The sequence below is a fragment of the Natrix helvetica genome (assembly GCF_964273705.1).
Source record: "Natrix helvetica genome assembly, chromosome: 2".
NCBI lineage: Eukaryota > Metazoa > Chordata > Lepidosauria > Squamata > Natricidae > Natrix > Natrix helvetica.
In genome coordinates this window covers 173,540,736-173,563,673 of record NC_138552.1, presented here as the reverse complement: position 1 = coordinate 173,563,673, position 22,938 = coordinate 173,540,736, and the positions used below count along the sequence as shown (strand labels likewise).

The 22,938-nt window shown below is 39.2% G+C and overlaps 1 protein-coding gene across 1 annotated transcript; it reads right to left on the bottom strand.

The window, feature by feature from the left end:
• Nucleotides 1-3,429: 3,429 nt before the first annotated feature.
• On the bottom strand, nt 3,430-9,830 carry RIPPLY2 (ripply transcriptional repressor 2). The gene is made up of 4 exons (XM_081944833.1): nt 9,673-9,830; nt 9,372-9,438; nt 8,522-8,586; nt 3,430-3,649 (listed from the first exon to the last, which is right to left on the bottom strand). The coding sequence occupies exons 1-4, from the start codon at nt 9,753-9,755 to the stop codon at nt 3,484-3,486; spliced, it is 381 nt and encodes a 126-aa protein (XP_081800959.1). The 5' UTR covers nt 9,756-9,830; the 3' UTR covers nt 3,430-3,483.
• Between the last annotated feature and the right edge of the window lie 13,108 nt (nt 9,831-22,938).

Below are 22,938 nucleotides of genomic sequence, written 5' to 3'. Positions count from 1 at the left end.
TATTGTAAGTTGAGGACTACCTAATGTCATTCCTGGTTCAATTATATGTAAACTATCCCCAGGTGCCTTTTAAGTGACTTCCTATAAGTAAAGTAAAGACTGATCAATATTACTTTGCATGATCACAGCCTGATATGTTAAAATTAGCCTGTTTTCTCTTATGTGTAGTGTGTTTTATATTTTTCAGTATGTTTTATCTGTGGGCTGTCAGACTCCTGAATGCAACATAACATCATAAGTATGTAGTACGATAGGCTTGGAGGTCTGGCACATGTTCATATTGGTGCAATATATTATAATATAATGTTGAGAACATATATGTAGAGAGGATTGTGTGTTGTTCGTATGATTTATTGGGTTAGGGATTTTCTTTCTTTCACTGTGATATGTATTTGTTGGGGGGGTGCACTAGGGGAGGCTCAGCCAATCTCACTGTACACATATTGTGCACTGACAATAAGTTTGAATTGAGTTAAAGTATAAAAATAATTGATATCTTGGAAGTGACATTTACTTTCAGGTAGAAAGCACCCAGTTATCCTATTCATGTCACTGCAAAAGGAAACAATACTGTATTTTGCAGCACTTCAGATTTGAAGGCAAAATAGCAGTTCCGAAGGGTGTCAATCTCTATAGCATTTGCCTGCAAGTCTTTAACCTGAACGGTCATATTTCACCTGTGGAGGGCAGCCACATGACTGTGGGAAAAGCTGCATCTGCTCTAAGGAACTGCAGGCAGGTGCTAAGTTCATGACCCCACACGCTCCTCAAACACTATTTTCTCTATCAGAAACACTGCCCAGCTTTTATACTGGATAGAGCTTAAAAATGGGCCCATTTTTTTTGCAAAAAACAGGGCATGCATAGGCTTTGGGAGGCTTCTAGAGTGCTCCCAGGGGCTTGCCCCCCCCCAAAAAAACAAGCAAAAAAACGGCCCATTTTTCGCTTGTTTTTGCCCTTCCCACCCTCTGCACCTCCATTTTTGCAAAGGGGGCAGGGTTTTAGGCCAAAAATGCTGTATTCAGTGTATAAGACGCACCCAGCTTTTCACCCTTTTTTGGGGGGGGAAAGGTGCGTCTTACACTCCAAAAAATATGGTAGGCATCATTTAATTTAAAAGTTACTAATTTGGTCTAAAGTCCTATGCCCATGTTTGAGTTGAAGTGGATTTAGGAGCTTGCAGGATTCCAATATTACAATACAATACAATACAATACGATACAATAGTAGAGTTGGAAGGGACCTTGGAGGTCTTCTAGTCCAACCCCCTGCCTAGGCAGGAAACCCTATACCGTTTCAGACAAATAGCTATCCAACATCTTCTTAAAGACTTCCAGTGTTGGGGCATTCACAACTTCTGGAGGCAAGCTGTTCCACTGATTAATTGTTCTCACTGTCAGGAAATTCCTCCTCAGTTCTAAATTGCTTCTCTCCTTGATTAGTTTCCACCCATTGCTTCTTGTTCTACCCTCAGGTGCTTTGGAGAATAGTTTGACTCCCTCTTCTTTGTGGCAACCTCTGAGATATTGGAATAATGCTATCATGTCTCCCCTAGTCCTTCTTTCTCTTAAGCTAAACATACCCAGTTCCTGCAACCGTTCTTCATATGTTTTAGTCTCCAGTCCCCTAATCATCTTTGTTGCTCTTCTCTGCACTCTTTCTAGAGTCTCCACATCTTTTTTACATCGTGGCGACCAGAACTGAATGCAGTATTCCAAGTGTGGCCTTACCAAGGCATTATAAAGTGGTATTAACACTTCACGTGATCTTGATTCTATCCCTCTGTTGATGCAGCCTAGAACTGTGTTGGCTTTTTTGGCAGCTGCTGCACACTGCTGGCTCATATTTAAATGGTTGTCCACTAGGACTCCAAGATCCCTTTCACAGTTACTACTACTGAGTATGGTATCACCTATACTGTACCTGTGCATTCCGTTTTTGTTGCCTAAATGTAGAACCTTACTCTTTTCACCATTGAATTTCATTTTATTAGATAGTGCCCAATGTTCAAGTTTGTCAAGATCCTTCTGTATCTTAAGCCTATCTTCTGGAGTGTTGGCTATTCCTGCCAGCTTGGTATCATCTGCAAATTTGATGAGTTCCCCATTTATTCCCTCATCCAAATCATTGATGAAGATGTTGAAGAGTACTGGGCCTAAAACAGAGCCTTGGGGTACTCCACTGCATACTTCCCTCCATGTAGATGCAGTTCCATTGAGAACTACACGTTGAGTGCGGTTGGTCAGCCAGTTACCAATCCATCTGGTGGTGATGCTGTCTAACCCACATTCTTCTACTTTATCTAGTAGTAGGTTATGGTCTACCTTATCAAAAGCCTTACTGAAGTCCAAGTAAACTATATCAACCAAGTAAACTATATCAATATTAAATTTAATAGATTAAAAATCAGACTACTTAAAGGGCAGTTTGTAGAGTGAGTATACAGGTAGTCCTCAACTTACAACCATTCATTTGGTGACTGTTCAGTTACAATGGCAGTGAAAAATAGTGACTTATGATAGTTCTTCACTTTAGACTGTGGTAGCATCCCCATGGCCATGTGATCAAAATCCGGAAACTTGGCAACTGGCATGTACTTTTGATGGTTGCAGTTTCCCAGGGTCACATGATTACCTTTTGCAACTTTCTGACAAGCAAAGTCAACAGGGAAGCCAGATTCACTGAACAGCCATGTTAATAATTTAAGAACTGCAGTGATTCACTTAACAACTGTGGCAAGAAATCTCGCAAAATGGGACAAAACTCATTTCACAATGAGTTAACCTTCTAACTCAAAATCTGTTATAAATCTTTCATAAAATATACTGTGATATGATAGAAGAAATGTATTTTCTAAATGTATCTTTAAATGCATATCTGCTATTCTTTTTTACAAATTAATTTTCTAATGCTAAGATTTTACATCTATTGCTATGTATTTTCTTGCTTAGCAACAAAAATTTTGGGCTCAATTATGATCGTAAGTTGAGGACTAACAATATTTGTATTGGTATAAAACATGGAAAGTTGTGTTTCTTCTTTTCACATGCTACTATTATAACTCCAAAAACCACAAGGCTGAGAAGATTTGCATAATAATAAAGTAATAAATAAAAAATAAATTTAAAAAAATCACAGTTCTTTCTAAAAAAAATCTATTGAATCCCAATATAGAACCTTTCAACCCATCTTTTCTACCATCTCACTCACTCAATCTGGCCACTCCTGCAGTTTTATATCTTTTCATTTTATGAATTAATATATTAGTATGGTTTAATTCTTGGCATAACTAAATCATTGATTTCAGAAGGACAAGGGAGGAAAGATTATGCAGAAGACATAAAACCCATACAAACCAGTACTATAAAAATAATTTTAATTTCACAATAACTTACATATAAATTAGCTTAAAATATTATGATAGCATTTTGATATTAATATTAAATAAAGGAATATAAACAGGGTCATTTGGAAACAGTGCACTTAATTATCCATTTCTGCTCCAGACTCATGGTCTGTGCCATCACTATCTTCCTCGTTCTCTGATTCATCATAAAAGAAAATAGTTGCTTGGACAGGAAAGTTCCTCAGAAGTGCTTCAGCTTCATGATACATGTAGTCAAAACACTTGGATTTGGGCCAGAATAGCCTAAAACAAATAGACAAATTTGTAATTTAACATGTAAGGAATAATTAAAATCACTTCGTTTCATTCTACTTAATCTATCATTAGCTTAAAACAATTTAGTAGCTTAAAATAAATAATCACTTTAATATTAGCAGTATTTGACAACAAAATGGAATTATACACAATTAGAGATATCCGTTTCTTTTTAGGCCAAGTACGTGCTACTGAATTAATTGATGCATAAGTTTGTTCAAAGATTGCCTTTATGCTCTCAGGGGATCTAATTGTTGTTTAATTTGTAAAAACATAGAAGTCATATTTGCATTAGCATTCCACCTCAAAATCTGTCATAAATCTTTCATAAAATATATTGTGATAGGATAGTTTATTTTCTAGATTTATCTTTAAACATGTATCTGCTATTCTTCTGTGCAGATGATGGTAAAGTCATTATCTAGGCAGAATAATTAACACTGAATACTTAAAAGCACCTTCTGAGATTTAAACTATTCATTTTTGACTGCCACTTTATTGAGCATATTCAAGAACATTCAACAGGGCTATTCTAACATTTCTCAAGAGGCGCTTAAGAACAGAAAGTGCTTTTTAAAACTGGAAGGATTTTAAAATAACCATAAGAAGTGCACATAGGCAAGAAGACATGGTAAGTTCATTTAAGGTCACACTACATTTAATTACAGCATGACCTCTTTAACACACATCTGCAGAAGTAGTACAAATAACCAGGAATACTTACGGGAAAAATCAAAGATTGAAAAGGAATCTTTAATTTTCCCAATCAATATCCCAGTTTCTATTCTTACATTAAAAGGCAATGATTTAAGACTTTGAAATTTTGCTTGATTACACCAATATTAAAGCACACAATAAATGTTTAATGAGAACTTCAGATTTTATTCAACATATAAGTCATTTCACATTTATAATCACCCTGCATAATCAAATAAGCAAATATTGAAAAAAATGGTATCCAGTCAAATGCAACTTTTCTGGCACAATTCAAACACACTGTCTGTTATTCCTACATTAAATAGACTTAAAGATATCTGGTATGGAGTTTTATGGCTGTGGTTTTTAATAATTTGGGGCACATAATAACTCCAAAGAAGTTATTAGTTATATCCAGTGAAGAACGTTTAGCACTGCACACAAAAAACAAAGCATCTTTGTTGCTTATTACAAGTGACACACAGGTGAATGTTCCATTATCTGTTAGCAAAATAAAACAATTTTTTAAAAGTAAATATACCATGGCAGGTTTCTAATTCATCCTATCCTGTTCTCACAGAGCGTGACTAAGTCTGTAAAGGAGGAGAGAAACCATACAGAAATTATATAAGTGGCCATGGATCCTGAGGTCCTCAGCTTACATCTGATAGTGATCCAGTGTAACCAATATGCAGCTGTAGCTATCATAAAAATATTGACTGCTTTTGGACACATCTGCTGCAGGGATCCATGCCATGACTTCCTTATCAACTGCTTTGAAAATCACGTCCCATGATTTGGAAAGTACAGTGATCAGTTCCAAAGAAAACTGCTGAAATATGTGGCCTTGGATCAGTCAGCAAAATTCAACCAAATAACAGCTCTAGGGATCTTATTCTTGACTGTGGTACATAAACATGAGAAGAGCAGAATATAGATCTCATATAAATTAAAAAAATTGACATAGATGCTACAACATGGCCAGAGGAAGAGCGGGAAAACAATAAAGTTGTAAGCTTTCCAGAGTCATGATGAATGGCATGTACATTTAATAATTAAATAAGATAGTACAGTATGGGTGACTACATTAGAGCCAGTCTTAAGGTCTTTCCCCATTATTGAGTTGAAATGCTTAAGATTTAACAATTTGGAGTTCACAAAAACTGCTTGCAAATTCTACATGATCGGTTGCTTGCCAGTCACTCATGTCCCTTCATTTTCCTCCAAGGTCATAGTGATAAAACCACTTTGGGCAGAAGGCTTTGTAGGAGCCAACATTTCCACTGAAATAGTGAAAGCTGTATGACTTGTCACATCGCCAGCTCACCCCTATTGAATGTGCAGAAAAAGAGACAGAGTCTATGGCAGTGATGGCGAACCTGTGGCACGCGGAGCCATTTGTCAGGGCACGCGAGGCACTGCCCTGTCAGCTGGCGAGTGCGCATGTGCACGCTGGCCAGCTGAGTTCACCTTTTTAAAAGCTATTTTTCGCCTTTCCCAGGCTCCAGAGGCTTTATAGGAGCCTGGGGAGGGCGAAAAGAGCCTCCCCCGCCCCCCCCCAGAGGCTTTAGGAACTTCCAGGTTGCTCGGAGGGTTGTTTTAAGCGTTCCGAAGGCTTCAGGGACTGTCCGGAGGCTCCCCTGACGCCTTCGGAGAGCTTAAAACGACCTCTGAGCAACCCGGAAGTGACTTCCGGTTTGCTCGGAGGGTGGTTTTAAGCGCTCCAAAGGCTTCAGGGAAGACTTCGGACGGTCCCTGAAGCCTCCGGAGGGCCTCCGGGCAGGCGGGGGAGGCTGTTTTTGCACTCCCCAGGCTCCTATAAAGCCTCTAGAGCCTGGGGAGGGCGAAAAAAGCATGTAAAAATGGGGGGGGTCGCACGTTGTGCGTGCATGCGCACTGGGGGGGTCGTGCGTTGCATTATGGGTGTGGCACGCCCGTACACGACCCCCCTGCGCTCCCCCCACTTGTGGCACGCGAGCCAAAAAAGGTTCGCCATCACTGGTCTATGGCATGATGGAGTGGCACTGAAAATGAGACAGACCCTGGAAGGAGCCAGACTAAATGTTATCTTAATACAAGCCAAGCTATGGAAGAGGTTGGGCTGTCTCACTTAAGAGTGAAGGTGAAGGAATATGGCAAGGAACATCCAAGGAACATGGCAGAAAAAGATATTACCAGCCAGGCCAGTTTTGGTAGAACAATGACCTAAGACATTTAAGTGTGCAGAAAACAACAACTCTCTCAATCAATATTCAAAACCCCAATAGCAGGTAAAAATTTTCATTTGGCACTTGAGACAAATCCTTAAAGTCTGTTCTGAAATAAGAAGAGTGTTTGGGATAGCAAGATGGGAGACACATAATTTTAATAATTAATTAATACTAAAGTAAAAACATTTTTTCAAAAATAAATATATTTGAATTGGCTCTTTTCACAGGCAATAAATGTATAAAAATAACAAGAAAATAGTATTTTGCTGTCTTCTAATTAGTTCAAAAAATACTCTGCTAATTGACATGATCAGCTCCAGATCATATAAAAAGTCATCTATTGTAACTGCTATTGCACATGCTAAAAGGAATAAAGACATAAGAGAACATCACTAAAACCACAAAATTAAAACAACATATACTGTAAATGTTGAAGACACTGGGAGAAAATCTTCTTAAGGCTTCAGAATACAGATAGTCCTTGACTAATGACTACAACTGAGCCCAATATTTATTTGTTAAGCAATATAGTTGTTAAGTGTTAAGTGTTTTGCTCTCTTTTATGAGTTTTCTTGCCACAATTGCTAAGTGAATCATTATAATTGTTAAATTAGTAACATGGCTATTAAGCAAGTCTGACTTCCACATTGACTTTGCTTGTCAGAAGGTCACAAAAGAGAATCCATGACCCAGGGACATTGGAACCGTCATAAGCACATGTCAATTGCCAAGCATCCATATTCTGATCACATGACCATAGGGATGCTGCAATGGTGTGAAAGTGGTCATAAATCACTTTTTTCAGTACAGTTGTAACTTCAAATGGTCACTAAACAAGTGATTGTAAGTTGAGGGCTACCTATAGTTTAAGAAAAAGGTTAAAGTTTTCTCTGACCAGTTGTGTCCAACTTTAGGGGCGGTACTGATCTCTGTTTTCTAGCTGAGGGAGCCAGCATTGTCCAAAGACATTTTTGTGGTCATGTGGCCAACATAACTGTAGTTTGAGGCAAGTACCTATTTATGTACTTGCATTTGCATGCTTTTGACCGGCTAAGTTGACAGGACAAGAATGGGGGCTCACTCTGTGGTGCGGTGCTTAGGTCTTGACCTGCCAACCTTCTGATCAACAAGCCCAGTGTCTTAACCGCTAGGCTAATAATTGGAGAAGCCAGAAATATTGTGAAATCATGTTGCAAAAGCTATATTAATTATTTACTGATGTTATGTTTTGTTCTATTTATATTCTGCCTTTCATACAGAAGAAGTACTCCTATTTTTTCGCACACAATGCTGTAAAATAAATTGGACTGAGAGAGAGAATGAGAGAGAAAGGGAAGAAAGGATAGAGAGATAACAAGAGAAAAAGAAGAAAAAGAGAGAATGAGAAGAAAGCATGGAACAAGAAAGAATGAGAGAAAATGAGAGAATGCGAAGGAAAAAAGAGAGAGAATGAAAGAAAATGAAAGGGAGAATGAGAGAGAAAACAAGAGAGAATGAGAAAATTAGAGAGAAAACAAGAGAGAGAAAAGAAAGAGAAAAAAAAGATAAAGCAAGAGAGAGAACATGAGAGAAAATGAGAGAATGAGAGAAAGAGAGAAAGAACTAGAGAGAGAGCAGGGGGAGGGGGGGCAGAGGGAGAGAGAACAAGGGAGAGACAACTTCTACCGGTAGCTACTAGTTTAAGTCCTGATATGTTTTGTGTGATTTCAGATGCTATTCGAAATAAATCTCTTACATACAATCCTATCATTTTCCTTGACACCTTTCTGTATAATTAACTACTACCTGAAAACATATCCAATTGAGGGCTTTACCTATTGGATCCCCCGCTCCCCCCCCCCCAATAGGTAGCTTTTTAGGGCACAGGAGCTCTGCTGGGAAAAATGGAAAAGATTAATCCTGAGAGTCTCAGTAATACTATGTTTTAGGAAAAAATGAAATTGTTTTATCTTACCTCACTGGATGAGTATATTGTGCGAGTTTTACAGAGTCTTCTGTAGCCTCAGAAGGGCTGTGCAACTGGAGCAGGAAATAAAGGTCAACAGAATGGTTGAAATTTATAATACTTTCAGAAAGAAGAAATCTGAAATTATTTGATATTCCTATATATTTTTATCAATCAAAGCCACCCATTTCAGGAAAATAACTCTGGGTGGCACATAATAAAAGAATACATAATGTTATTATTAAATATTATGTTTGTTTCCTGTTTTTTGTTCAGGAAGTATGTTAGGCACTCCCTTTTCCATTTTTTTTCTTCAACAGCAACCCTGTGAGGTGGGCTGGGCTGAAAGAGCATGACTGACCTAGAGCCGTCCAGTGATTATCAAAGTAAATATTGGATTTCATTTTAGTCCACGCACCCGACACATTGTAACGCAAATACATGGTTTATTTTCCCCTCTCCTGATTGTGCAATCATCATAAATCTTAAAATTCGAATTAATAAATTGCTGCCTTTCATAGTGCCTAGCACAAACTGATACGTTACATTGCAAAAGGCACAACCAATTTAGGAATTACATTTCAGTCCCATGAGCCCCACATGCAAACTTAATTTAGTAATGAAAACCATCCTTTTGCTTGTTGTTTTTAAAAAAAAGGGTCCTTCGTGGAATGCTCTGTATTGTTGTCAATCCGCCAATAACCCTAGTCGAAAAGTAGCAGCAATCGTTAATACCAATACATTTCCTTCCTTTCACCGAAGTGAAAGAACCCTGAATTAGTCAATTGAAGAAAGATTATCCTGCAGTATAATCCCACTTGGAAGGGCGGTTGTAATTGTGACTACTGGACACACTCACCTCAACGTTTTGTTGTCTTTCGGCATCTTTTGGGACGGGGATCCAAGGTCTCCAGAATCCTTCCGACCTGCAAATATATTAGACACGCTGCGTTAGCCGCGATGTGGCAATAAGACACAGTAAAAAAAAAAGGGTAGGGAGGATATCAGTTTCTGGAAGCTCCCGGGACCCCGGACGAGGCTGGCTCCATTTTTCCCGCGCGATCAAGAAGCAGCTGGAAAAGATGGGGGGGACCTCCCTCCGCCCCAAGGCTTGTCCAGGTTGCCCATGACGGGCTCTCGTGGTGATTGAGCTCGGCTACCCTGAGGAGTCTTTAGAGCAGATCCGGCAGTTTGCGGTTCCAAGCGGCGGAGAATTGTGGAGACAGAGCGGCGAAGTCTCCATGCTCTGACTGTGGCCGCTCTTTCAACCCAGCCAACCCACCGGTAAAACGTGGGCAGCCCTCTCGTTTCCTCTCCTCCCCCGCGCTGGGCTGTGTGGATGGGCTGCCGCCCGAGGGGCTTTTATAACGATTGCTTAGCAGCCTCCCAGCCACCTTATCACATTTGCCGGAGAGGTAAACAAAAAGGCTGCGCGTGAAAGCCGCAGCGGGGTAAACAAGGAGCGTGGACGCGTGCAAGCTCCAAATGGCCCAGGGAGAGATTTGGCAAGTGAGTGTTGATCACACTTGAGCAGACACATGGCTGTTGTCCTGAAGAGGGGATGCTCACGCTTGGGCTCTCGTCCGCAGGGTCCTGGGTGAGAAAGCCATGAGAATACCCAGAGTTTGCGACGGAAAAAAATGGCACCAGCACCCTTTCTGTTCCACGATATTGTTATCCGTTCATTTATGGATATATTTTGCTCTTCCAGATGTGGAAATCCAAATAGTCCGAGCAATCACATAATAGAATTAAGCAACAGAAATGGAACTTAATAATTTAAATTGTGTCAGCAAGAAGAGAAAGGAGGCAAGACAGAACAGCTAAAAATGAAAGCTATGCCAGCATCCAGAAACAGCAATAAGTAACACAAATTACTTATATAGCTTATATTATGATGTCATTATGTAATATATTATTATGAATTATAAATAAGTAGTCCCTGCCAGATATTTGGTGAAGTAGCTAAGGTGCTGGCCTAGAAACCAGAATACTGGGAGTTTTCGTTCTGCCTTGGCATAAAAACCAAATTGGGTGACTGAGCCAGTCATTTTTTCTCTGCCCAACCTACCATTCAGGGTTGTGGCTGAGAAAAACAGGACGAGGAAAAAAAATTATGTTTGTTCTCGGCCTGGAGTTACGTATAAAGTAATAAAAGTGAGATAAAAATTAAAAAATAAAATATTTTGGACAACTACTTCTCTAATCCCTTGCCATTGGCCAATGCCAGCTGGGGTCAAAGTTTTTAAAGATCTATTGGGCATTCACTTGTCTGGCGTTTGGTATAGTCCAACAGAAAAAGGATTGTCTTAGACCTTTGTAAGAATAAGTAATATTTGACGATAGGAATCTGATTTTTGAAACTTCCTAGGCCCAAGATGCTTACTTTTTTAAAAGATTGATATCATCAGGAATAACATTTCAGAATACTGTGTATCTGTACAATAAAAATACAGTAATATAGAATCTTTTACTTTGGAGTTGGCTCGATCAACAAATTTGTAACTTCTTTGAAACAATGGAAATTTCCAGAATGTCTTCAAGCAGCTTCATACAGAAGCCATTCCATTCCATATATCAGACTTCCATTTTGTAATTCATTTGATAAGAGCTCAGTAAAAAAAATACTACCTTACTTATTAGATTCTGAAATGTTTCTAATGAACAAACATGACTTTTTCTCGGTTGTAGTAATTTAATTTTTGTGTAACTAGAATTTGTGCATTCCGTAAGGTCATTCCTATTGAAGAAAAATTGCAGTCCACTTATCAAATTTGATAAAAAGTACATTAACTCATAGAATCCACATGGAGCTGGTTTTAAAATTACTTTTAAAACTTCAAAACCTGTCTTTTCAGAGAACACTATAATAAAATTATTCATGTCAAAGTTAAGTCTGTGGAGATCCTGAAAAAAGAGTTCTGACTTTACAGAAATAATCCTGCAAAAGCAAGAGAATCTTGAAACAGAGTGAATACTACTTCTGTCTGCTGTAGATTAATTAAGATAAAGATGTAGATAATTAAGTTTCACTAATTACTAGCCAATAACCGGTGTTGCCTGGGTATTTATTTATAGGGGGGAAATGTCCTGACCAAACGTAATTTCTAATGTTGGATTTTCCCCCTTACCAGAGAGAGCCCCCTTGTGGAGTACTGTGAAACCATTACTATGGCCACTCCACTGCGCTGTACAGTAGAATCAATTTTATGGCAGTACAGTAGAAGCCATTTTAAGGCACAACAGGCTGTATCTTAACAGAACACACCCCAAGGGCTTTTAGGGAAAACAAATATCCAACGGTATTTGTTTCCAGAGAGTAAGTCTTCTGTGTACCAAGTTTGGTTGAAATTGCTCGAGGCGTTCCAGAGTTATGCTGGAATATACACACACACACACAGCCGTTTTTATATATATAAATTCTTGAGGAGAGGTCCCCAACCCGCAGTCCATGGACCTGTACTGATCCATTGCCTGTTGGAAAGTAGGCCATGCAAGCAATAGAGTGCGCGAATTTTCATTTGCACATGTGCCAGATTAGATTATGTACGCAAAACCATCCCCTCTCTCCCTGCCGCCGACACCTGTCCTTGCAGCCAGAAAGATTGGGGATCACTGTACTAGAATATTGCAGATCCTAGACACTGATTCAGCATGTACTATCTGGCTAATACAGCAAGCAGGAATAACTGATACAAAATGGGACACTTGCCATGGCCAACTTGCTGCAGCCAATTCACGTGGTCAGGAAAACTCACCTTGGGACAACTTGCTATGGAACAATTTAACAATTCTACTAATTATTTAAAATAAATAAAAATTATTTTAATTTTGGCCATTTACACTTCATTCTGTTCCTCCCTTTGCATCCTTTCTTTAATTATTCTATTCCACTATTTCACTGATATTAGTATAACTCCTGCCTTGAAGTGAATTTCCTGAAGCAAGTTGGCCATGGCAAATTGGCCAGGGTGACTTGGCTGTGGCAACCCATTCTGATAATATTTAAACCCATTCCCTGAATTACTTTAATTGGTGGTTTTATATAGATTTGAAAAATGATGCATAAATGCCAAGGATCAGAGCTAAATATTACTGTACAATGTTTGTTTGTTTCTTTGTTTAAATTTATATGCTACCCATCTCACTCTGTGAAGCGACTCTGAGCTTATGAATCACCAAAGCTTTGTCCTGCCAACCCAGAAAAGTGCCCCACATAGATACCATTTGTGATTGAAAGTAGGAATGGGAAAAACAGTCCATGCACAAACAGTTCCATGCATGGAACAACTGGTTTCAGATGGTCTGTTTGCAAACACAAACACACCTGTTTTGGGTAGTTTGGTTCACGCATGAAACAAAACAGATCTATTTTGATCTGGAATTAAAAGAATTGTTTAGTTATGAGGAAAGTAGTTGGCAGGAGCTAAGGAAAAGCTAATGACACTGGTGGCTGAGGAGAGACAAGGAAAGCAAGGAAAAGAAAGTTCTAGGAAGATATGGGTATGGAGAAGCTGGATCATCAGCATTGGTGGCAACAAGTGGGGGAAGAGGGGGGAAATGCTCGGAAAATCAGGGCAGGCAATAGAATAAAGAAAGGTGTTAAAAGTATGAGGAAGGTTGGAGGACAGGCATACCAGCTAGCTGTGCTATTCTAGGAGCCGGGAGAGGTATAGGGCATAGCACACACCAATATTACACTATTTGCCCAGTAAGTTTTTGTTTTGTATGAGCAGCCAAAGCTTTTCAACTTCTAGTTCTATTAAAACAGAGCTGAAACCCCCCCCCCCCAAATCAGCAGATCTTCCATAATATGATGGTTATTATGGGATTCACACCAACATTTCCCCTTTTATGCAAACGCCTAAGGATCCTAACTAACAGGGTCTCCTGCCCCTCTTCCATCCAGACTATTGTTCAGTCTGACCAAGACTGTTTCTGTATCGGCTTTATCATGCATGGCTCTCGAAACATATTTGTTGGATTAAAACATACGGCTGCAGTCAAAAGCTGACATATCTGCAGAGGAATAAGCACAAGGGAATAAATAATTGCAAAGGAATCCCTAAAAATATGCTATGCTTCAGGAAGGTTGTTCCTGCTGGTTTTTGATGTGAAATGCGGATTTACTTTGAAGATCTTACGATTTAAAGACACCTTAAGTCAGGAGTGTCCAAACTTGGGAACTTTAAGACTTGTGGACTTCAACTCCCAGAATTCCCCAGCCAGATGCTGGGGAATTCTGGGAGTTGAAGTCCACAAGTCTTAAAGTTCCCAAGTTTGGATACCCCTGTGTTAAGTGAATCACTGAAGTTGTTAAGTTAGTAACACGGTGCTTAAGTGAATCTGACTTCCCCATTGACTTTGCATATCAGAAGGTCACAGAAGGCGATCACGTAACCCCAGGATACTGCAACGGTATGAGTCAGTTGCCAGGCATCCGAATTTTGATCATGTGACCATGAGGATGCTGTAATGGTCATAGGTGAAAAACGGTCATTCCCTTTTTTTCAATCCCATTGTAACTTCGAATGGCCACTAAATGAACTGCTGTACGTTTAGGACTGCCTGTATGCAATGAAAAGTTGTGTATCTTAGCATTCCCATAATCAAGAGCCCCCTCCCCATTTTTACATAGGAGTCATCATTATGGCTTGTTGGAGCAATGAATCTTGTTAGTACGTCCACCAGCTAAGCTTTCACCAGCAGAAGCTTCAGGGTAATAAATATCAGTGACATTCTGTTAAACAGTTAAGCCTGGAAGACTTGGTTGTTCTCCCAGGCCTTGGGCTGAGATGGATGGGACCCCTTACTGAGTGGGTGTTTGTTGTTTTTGTCTGTATATAATGACCAGATCCCATCTTGGTTTGGTTTGAATTAGTTTTTTTTATGGCATTACATTGTGAGCTGCCAAGTGTTAGGTCAGAACTGGGCAATGCCTAAATTGATTTAAATAAATAAAAGTACTGTAAATGAAAGACAAAATCTCCTTATTAACACTCATGCAGCAGTATGAAGGTGATTTGTCATTGGGTATTTTTTGGGGGAGGGGGGGATGTTTATCCCAATTGAGCCTGCAGCCCTGGTAATTTCCCATTCAAAGTAGTAATCAGTTCCAGCTTTTCTTAACTTCTTGGCCCACACTGATGCCGAAACTTTACGAATAGACAATTGTACAAATGTCCATAACGTGTAAGCACACTACCCTAATGAGATGCTTATTGATGGTTGGCTAGGCTGGTGATTGTCAGGCAGAGTAAATGAGAGGGCCTGTGTAAATGCAATTTCTTGAAAGACATGATTTCTTGATTTCTTCCTTTTATATAATAGACTATTTATTTGGTGTGATGCAAGAAGTCTTTTTAAGGGATTCCTGATCCCAACTGGTATTAGGCAGATCTGTGTAATCTCTTCCCTGCTGCTCAGTGTCATAGCTGATGTTATAAGAAGGAAAGGAAAGACAGGAAAAGGGGGACACAATGAGACCTACTTACTTAACTGATTTCATATTTACCAGTGGCAGCGCCATAGTTGCAGGCAGTGACCCAGGAGCCACAGACATCTTGAATATTGCCACGCATATCAGAGGTGGGATTTACTTTTTACTACCAGTTCTATGGGTGTGGCTTGGTGGACGTGGCTTGGCTTGGGTGGCATGGCTTGGCTTGGTGGGTGTGGCAGGGGAAGGATACTGTAAAATCTCCATTCCCATCCCACTCCAGGGGAAGGATACTGCCAAATCTCCATTCCCTCCCGATCAGCTTGGACTCGGGAGGCAGAAAATAGATGGGGGAGGGGCCAGGCAGAGGTGGTATTTGCCCGTTCTCAGAACTACTCAAAATTTCCGCTACCGGTTCTCCAGAATTGGTCAGCACCTGCTGAATACCACCTCTGACGCATATATCCTATGACACAATAAAAGTTAATGCCAACCCAACAACAGTTTTACAGTCTGCTGCCGTCCACGAGATAATCTAGTCAAGATAGAGCAGGTTAACTAGTTTAAATATCTCAAATCACTGGTAGAAGAAAACATCATCAAAAGCAGAAATATAATCCAGAATGTGCCAGCCCTGCTATCTTGGATAGTTAAACTGGTGCACAGGGAGAAAACAAAATGTTTCAGTGAAAAGAAAGTTTTAAATCTTCTGCTCTGCCACTCTTGTTATATGAGTCTGGGATGTGGACACTGTTAAAAGCAAACCTAAATAAACTTTGACGCTTCTTAAAAATATAGGACCTATCTGGAGAATATCCCTGCATGTCCATTTCAATGATACTATCAGATTGAAAGGCAGCGTCCACCTGTAGTTCAGGATTAAATACAAAAGCGCAAACTAACAAGGTTTGGACATGGATGCTGAACTAATAGAACATCGGCTTTCTTATGAACTGCTGTGGAGAACATGACCTGCATAATGGGAAATCCAGTGAATAGCAGCAAGGAAAATGTGGGCGAAGAAAACTGGAGGTCATCTTAAAAACCTGAGGCTCAATTTGAGTGATATGATACAAGCTACCCTCAAATGAAAAAAAAAATTATAAGTTATAATTATATAAATTAAATTATAAATCCGTAGTCCAGCAACAAAAAAGCTAATACAATCATTGGTTGTATAAACAGGCATAGAATCAAAATCATGTGAAGTATAAGTACCACTTTATAAAGCCTTAGTAAGGCTACAACCTATAACTCCATCCACTTTTGGTCACCACATCACAAAAAAGATGTTGAGGTTTGGAAAAAGTACAGAGAAGACCAACTAAGATGATCAAAGGCCTGGAGACAAAAACATTGGAAGAACGGTTGCAGGATTTGGGTTTGGCTAGTCTAGAGAAAAGAAGGACTAGCTGTATTCCAGTATTTGAGGGGCTGCCACAAAGAATAGACAACTTATTTTCCAAAGGCACCAGAGGGCAGGACAAGAAGCAATGGATGGAAATTAATCAAGGAGAGAAGCAACCTGGAATTAAGGAGAAACTTCCTAACAATGAAGTTGAACTTGCCTTCTGAAGTTGTGGGTGCTTCCTGACTGGAGACTTGTGCTTCATCACTGGAGGCTTTTAAGAAGAGACTTGTCGGAAATGGTCTCCTGCTTGAGCAGGGAGCTGGACTAGAAGACCTTTAAGGTCCCTTCCCGCTCTATTCTATTCTTATTCTCAACACCCACAGCAACTTTCTTGGTCAGCCCCATCCAGATGATAATAGACTGCAATCTGGATCTAATTACTTTGCTGACAAAGAAGAGGGGGGGTTAGATTATCACATAATAGCAGCCCCATGTGCTTGCTTTGCCAAAAGCAAAGCAGCTATCCACGTTATAATTTCCAACCCAAAGGTACCTTTACTTCCATTTCTGCTCATTTCCCACCTCCCAATAAATGTCTTTGGTTATCATCATCAGTATTTGCAAGACCAAACTGGGAAATAAGAGACACACAAATGATATGGATGGAAAAACCATCAGAGAAGAAAAAAGTTGTATTTTTTCCTATGATATTCACTGATTGAAGCTTGCTTTATGTTTTTTTTTTAAGATGCAGTTGAGTCAAAATATGAAGAGACATAGTTATCTAGGTACTATCCATTAGCCAAAGGGCCAAAATGATAGCTATAAGGCAGCCCTATGAGCCTTGTTCGCATACAGCATGCGAAATGTGTGTGAGCATCTCATATTAGTCTGGTTAAAAGTTCTAAGCTCCCTGTTGTAGCATTCTCTAATAGAAAGTTTTCCCTCCCTCCCCCCCACCATTTCACCAAAGGGGAGACACAACAGGATGACTTTTCTATTTATAGGTAGTAGATGATAACCATGGGTTTTTGACCCTCCTGGATCCAAAGATGTGTTATGTTTGGCTCTCACCAGAGTAGCACTCCACCAGAAAGAAATGATGAGCAGTTTGATGGGCCTGCTGGAGTCACAGGTGCTGCTTGAGAAGCAGGTGGCAGCTGTGGCTAAAGAGGAACTTTGCACAAATTCATCTTGTGAGCTAATCTGACACGTAACTGGATCCAGAGGGGAATCACTCATGCCTTGGTCATTTTCTCAGTCTAGAACAGTGATGGCTAACCTTTTTGCCACTGCATGCCAAAAGCGTGGGGAGCGTGGGGGGGGGGGGTAATGTGCGCATGTGCCCACACCCATAATTCTATGCACCCTCCCCCGTGCATGCACGTGTGACCCCCCTGCTCTCCACCTGCTTTTGGCAAGCGATAGCACGATGGACCTGTTTTTCGCCCTCCCCAGACTCCAGACCCTTTCTAGGAGCCTGGGGAGGGTGAAAAAGGCCTGCCCCCCCCCCTTAGAGGCCCTGCGGAGGCTGGAAATGGTCCATTTGCTGATTTCCGGTCAGACCGGAAGGCCCATTTTTCGCTCTCCCCAGGTTCCAGAGCCTTTCTAGGAGCCTGCGGAGGGCAAAAACGGCCTTTCCCACACCCCCAGAGGCCCACTGGAGCCCAAAAAACAGTCTGTTTTCCGACTTCTGGTGGGCCCAGAAGGCCCGAAAAATCAGCTGGTCGGCACATGCATGTGGCCTGGAGCTGAGTTCATGTGCCCACCGATATGGCTCTGTGTGCCATCTGTGGCACGCGTGCCATAGGTTTGCCATCACGGGTCTAGAATGTAGCAATGCACATAGTTTTCCATTTCTTTCCAGGTATGATCAAATCAGCTAAGCTCTTGTGGGGTTGCCTCTCTCTCAGAGTATCTGCCAATTTACCAGGTCAGATAGGATGGGCCAAATTCCAGGTTCCTTCTCTGAAATGTTGCCATCTAGCAGGACAATAGGAAACATACTTTGGTTATAGTGGAATTTCTGTTCTGTGGAATACCCTCCCCCTAATATTCAGCAACCTCTCAGTCTGACATGGGTAGCAATACAAATTGGTTAAATAGCAATAGGATTTAGATTTATATATCACTTTACAGCGCTTTAGAGCCCTAAGAGATGTACAGAGTCAGCCTATTGCCCCCCAAAAACGTAATCTAATTGTATTTGTAGTAGGTTTACACTTTAGGCAAATATTCAGTTCTGGGGCAAAGCTGCTAGATTTGAATTCCATGGAGTCTCACAATGTTTAGAAGTCTGAGCAATTGTAATATCCTGAATTCATGCATTGGCCATCAATAATAGCAATAGCAACAGCACTTAGACGTATACACCACTTTACAGTGCTTTACAGCCCCCTCTAAGCGGTTTACAGAGTCAGCATATTGCCTCCAACAATCTGGATCCTCATTTTACCCACCTCGGAAGGATGGAATGCTGAATCAACCTTGAGCCTGGTGAGATCGAATTGCCAAATTGCAGTCAGCCGGCAGTCGGCAAAAGTAGCTTGCAGTACTGAATTCTAACCACTGCACCACCGCGGCTCATCAAGTAAATAAATATCAGATTATTGCTATGGGGTGCTGGGAGTTGGAATGTTAGTTTTTATTGTTTCTTTTATCTACTTATTGTTGGTGTGAACTGCCCAGAGTTATGCCACATATGGTAAGTGGATAGCTAAGTCTCTTAAATAAATAAATTACATAAATCGAATGGGGCGGGGGGGGGGGAATCAGCTAATGGAGAAAAGTTTCTCTTTGTTTTGCTAACCCTAGCTTTATCTGTCTAACTCTGAATTCTGAATCTTAGTGGTATCACAGGTAGCCCTCAATTTACAGCAGTTCGTTTAATGACCATTCAAAGTTACAACAGAACTGAAAACTGTGACTTATGATGGTTTTTCATAGTTACAAGCTTTGCAGCATCCCCACAATCACATGATCAAAATTCAGATGCTTGACAACTGATTCATATTTATGACCGTTGCTGGTCATGTGATCCCATTTTGCGATCTTCTGACAAACAAAGTCATCGGGGAAGCCAGCTTTACTTACCAGCTGGGTTACTCACTTATCAGCTGAAGTGATTCACTTAACAACTGTGGCAACAAAGGTTGTAATTTTGGGACAAAACTCACTTTAAAATGTCTCATTTAAAAACATAATTTTTTAACAGAGAAATAGACATAGACTGGTGGCCATACATACAAATACAGTCAAGGTACAAAAAAGATAAAGAAAGAGATGGATTTTATAAGGAGCCACAAGAATTGGATACAATTCTACAGGGAACCAAAGAGAAATTGATAAAAAAAAATATCATTACATATTAAGATTAAAAATGGAAGAAGTAGTCATGAAAGAAACTATGATAATAGGGGCGACAAATTTCAGATACACTATAGAATTGGCAGATTGGGGAAAAATTTGGGAAATAAATTATAAATTAACTATGGCAATGGCATACAGAGAGAACATATATAAGATATTTTATAGATGGCATCTCCCACTGACGAGAATTGCGAGAATGTTCCCAGAATGCTCTCCTACATGTTGGAAGTGCAAGCAACAACACAGAACTTACTATCATATGTGCACATCTGCAGAAAAATGTTGGATAAAAATAAAAGACTGGCTGGAAGAGATCACTAGACACCAAATAGAACTAAAACTGGAATTATTTTTACTAGGAATGATAATGGGAAATTACAAGAAAAGTATCAAATATTTAATTCTACACATAATCACGGCAGCGAGAATTTCATTTGTACAGAATTGGAAAAATAAATACACACCAACGGAAGAAAATGTCATTAAAAAAGGAAAGAGGAAAAAAAGTAGGAAAGCAATAAAGAAAAGAAGAAAGACTAAGCAAATTAAAAACAATTACAAAACCGGGAAATGAAATAGAAGATGGAAATACAAAATAGACTGTAGACAATAAATAATAGGAAATAAAATGATTTAAGATGATTTAAATGTATATAAAGATTGTTAAATATAGAAACTGATAGAAAAGATATATGTAATAAAATATGTATACACATACATAGTATAGTTACATAAGATTTACATGTACAGATAAAAGAAATGCAATGAATATGTAAAAGAAGTATAATGTATTGCAAAGATGTTATGTTTGTATAAACAAAATAAAAACAGAAATTTTAGACTCAATTATGGTTGTTAGTCGAGGACTACTGTATTATGTGACAAATCTGTTCTTTTATTTAAATATTGTAGTTTTATAATAGTACAATCAATATTCGCCCAGTATTGTCATGTAGAAATTACCATATTAAAATGTTTGGTAACATTAATTTGTTCTATTATTTTAAATTTACCAATACTATTCATTTTGCTTTAATAGCTACTGTTTTTAATTAATTCGAAGTAATAGCATGGATACATTTGAATGAAAGTAAATTGTGTAGTAAATTGATTATTGTGAAAGTAAATGGATTATTGTGAAAAAAATACCTTTTAATACCGTAATACATTTTTATTTCAACTTTGTATAACTTAACTAGATATGATGGAGAACTGGTTATTTTTATGGAGAGAGACAAGGAGCAGCACATTTAGTTATGGATGGTTTTCCGCTGAAATAACTGGTAACTTGCCAGTCTAATAGAGACATCAGTATTCTATGTCTATATTGTACAGATGGAAAGATAAAACACAGATAGAAAAAGAGATTTTGGGAAGACCTCCCAAGAATACCATGAGGTTCTAATTAACAACTTAAACTCTTAATTAGATTCAGAATCAGATTCAGACTGCCGTCGACTATCATCTGGGAATAAGTCCAGTGAACAGTGAAGGATTTATCTCTCCAGTAAGCATGCAGGAGATTGCAATGCACAAACCAATTTCTTACCAATAAAGTATATGTTCTTTATTTTTCTGATTCAGGCATTACTAGTGGAAGAATTATGTAAAATGTAGCATCTGATTCCTGCAGAAGCACTACCTTACTGTATTTGTATCACACATGCTGATTGTCAAGCAGTTTTTAAACAGATTAGAAGACTAAATATAATATTTTATATGCCACAAGATAACCTGTGCCCCATTATCATTCCAGAGACATTCTTTATCTAACAGAAACAGAATGACCCAAAAAGTAATAGGAGTAAGAGACACTTCAGACTTCCTGCTGGCTTCCTGATTGAGTTTTCTCTTGTGGGAATTGGGCAGAGAGCATCAGAAATCTCCCTCCCTCCCTTACTTCCTTCAACAGCCTAGCTTCCTGCTGTGCCAGGCAGGGATGACATATTGGGATGGTGGTGGCATGGTTTGGGAAGGGTGCCTGGGGGTGCTTAAAAGTGTGCAAAAGGTGTGGTGCAAGGAGTTCCTTACTTCCTCCTTGTTCTTCTCTTCCTCCCACCCATCCCCCTTCCCTTTCCTTCCCAGCTGACTGGTAAATGGCGACTGCTGGGGGGAGGAAGTGAGGGATTGGGAGACTGATTGGGAAATTGTCATGGAACTTGAAAATGAAGATCATATGCCCACAGCAGCAGGTCAGTAGTCCAACAGTAGCCAGTAGCGCTGAAGCAGGGACTAACTCCCCAAATTTTATTCCCTTGGGAGTCATCAGTCCAAGATTTTGGATACATTCTAAAAGTTAGCCCATTTTCATGCAGTTAAAGGTCATGATGAGAGTTTTAGTAGCACATAGATAAATAAGAGAATACAGATAAATATGGGAACTATTGAGGCACACATTGTAAAAAATGAAAAATTTGAACAGTAGTGGGAAAGCTACTATTTTCATATTTTATGTATATGCTTGCCCAAACTTCAGTGAGCTCTGAAATTCTATTATATCAATGCTATTAATTTGAAATACATTGTGTAAATATCAAGCTATATCCTAATTCTCAAATATAAGTTTATTATGTGTTTGTTTTGTTATTGTTGTTGTCATTGTTTGTTGGATTGATATCCGCCTTTCCTTCAAAAACATATTTTTACCTATTAAATAAGCAGTTCTCTGAGCAGATGACCAAGTTATTTAAAAAATAAAAATAATAAAATCAATATGAATAGTTTTTAAAAGTGTATTAATAAATACAAAAGAAAACGTAAATTATAAAATAATTGTTTACTTTAATATGAACTTCTTCTTTTTTTAAACTCAGAAATTATAAAAATTGCTAAAAGGCAGAGGATGAAGAGCAGCAAAGGAACAGCAGGAGTGCCCGGTGCCAAAGAAATAACCAACATTTCTTGACTTTTTGAACTTTTGCTTTTAGGGCTCATTAGTATAGCTGTAATATTTCAAACATTCAGAAGAGGGATTTATCTTCTTGGAGTTATGTACTCTAGGAAATGGAGAAGGCGGAAACATTATAATTCAAGTCATTATGAATTGCAATTGAGTTTGTTTAGATAAATGTTTTACGTGTCAACATTTAATATGCCACGCTATTTAATAAAAACACAGGAGAGTATACAGTGAGATCCTGGTAGATTGGAGTGTGTTATTCTAAACAAGTAGTGTGCTCACAGATGGCTCAGGGTGAGATTTAACATGATGGTGCTAATGGCACTTTTACATGGGAATATCTAGATGGAAAACATTCCATACTCTTA

Coding starts and splice junctions, on each gene's coding strand:
- RIPPLY2 (XM_081944833.1), bottom strand. CDS start 9,755: ATGGAGACTTCGCCGCTCTGTCTCCACAATTCTCCGCCGCTTGGAACC. Junction 8,587..9,371: donor AAAGACAACAAAACGTTGAG/GTGAGTGTGTCC, acceptor TTCCTGCTCCAG/TTGCACAGCCCTTCTGAGGC. Junction 3,650..8,521: donor CAATATACTCATCCAGTGAG/GTAAGATAAAAC, acceptor TATTTGTTTTAG/GCTATTCTGGCCCAAATCCA.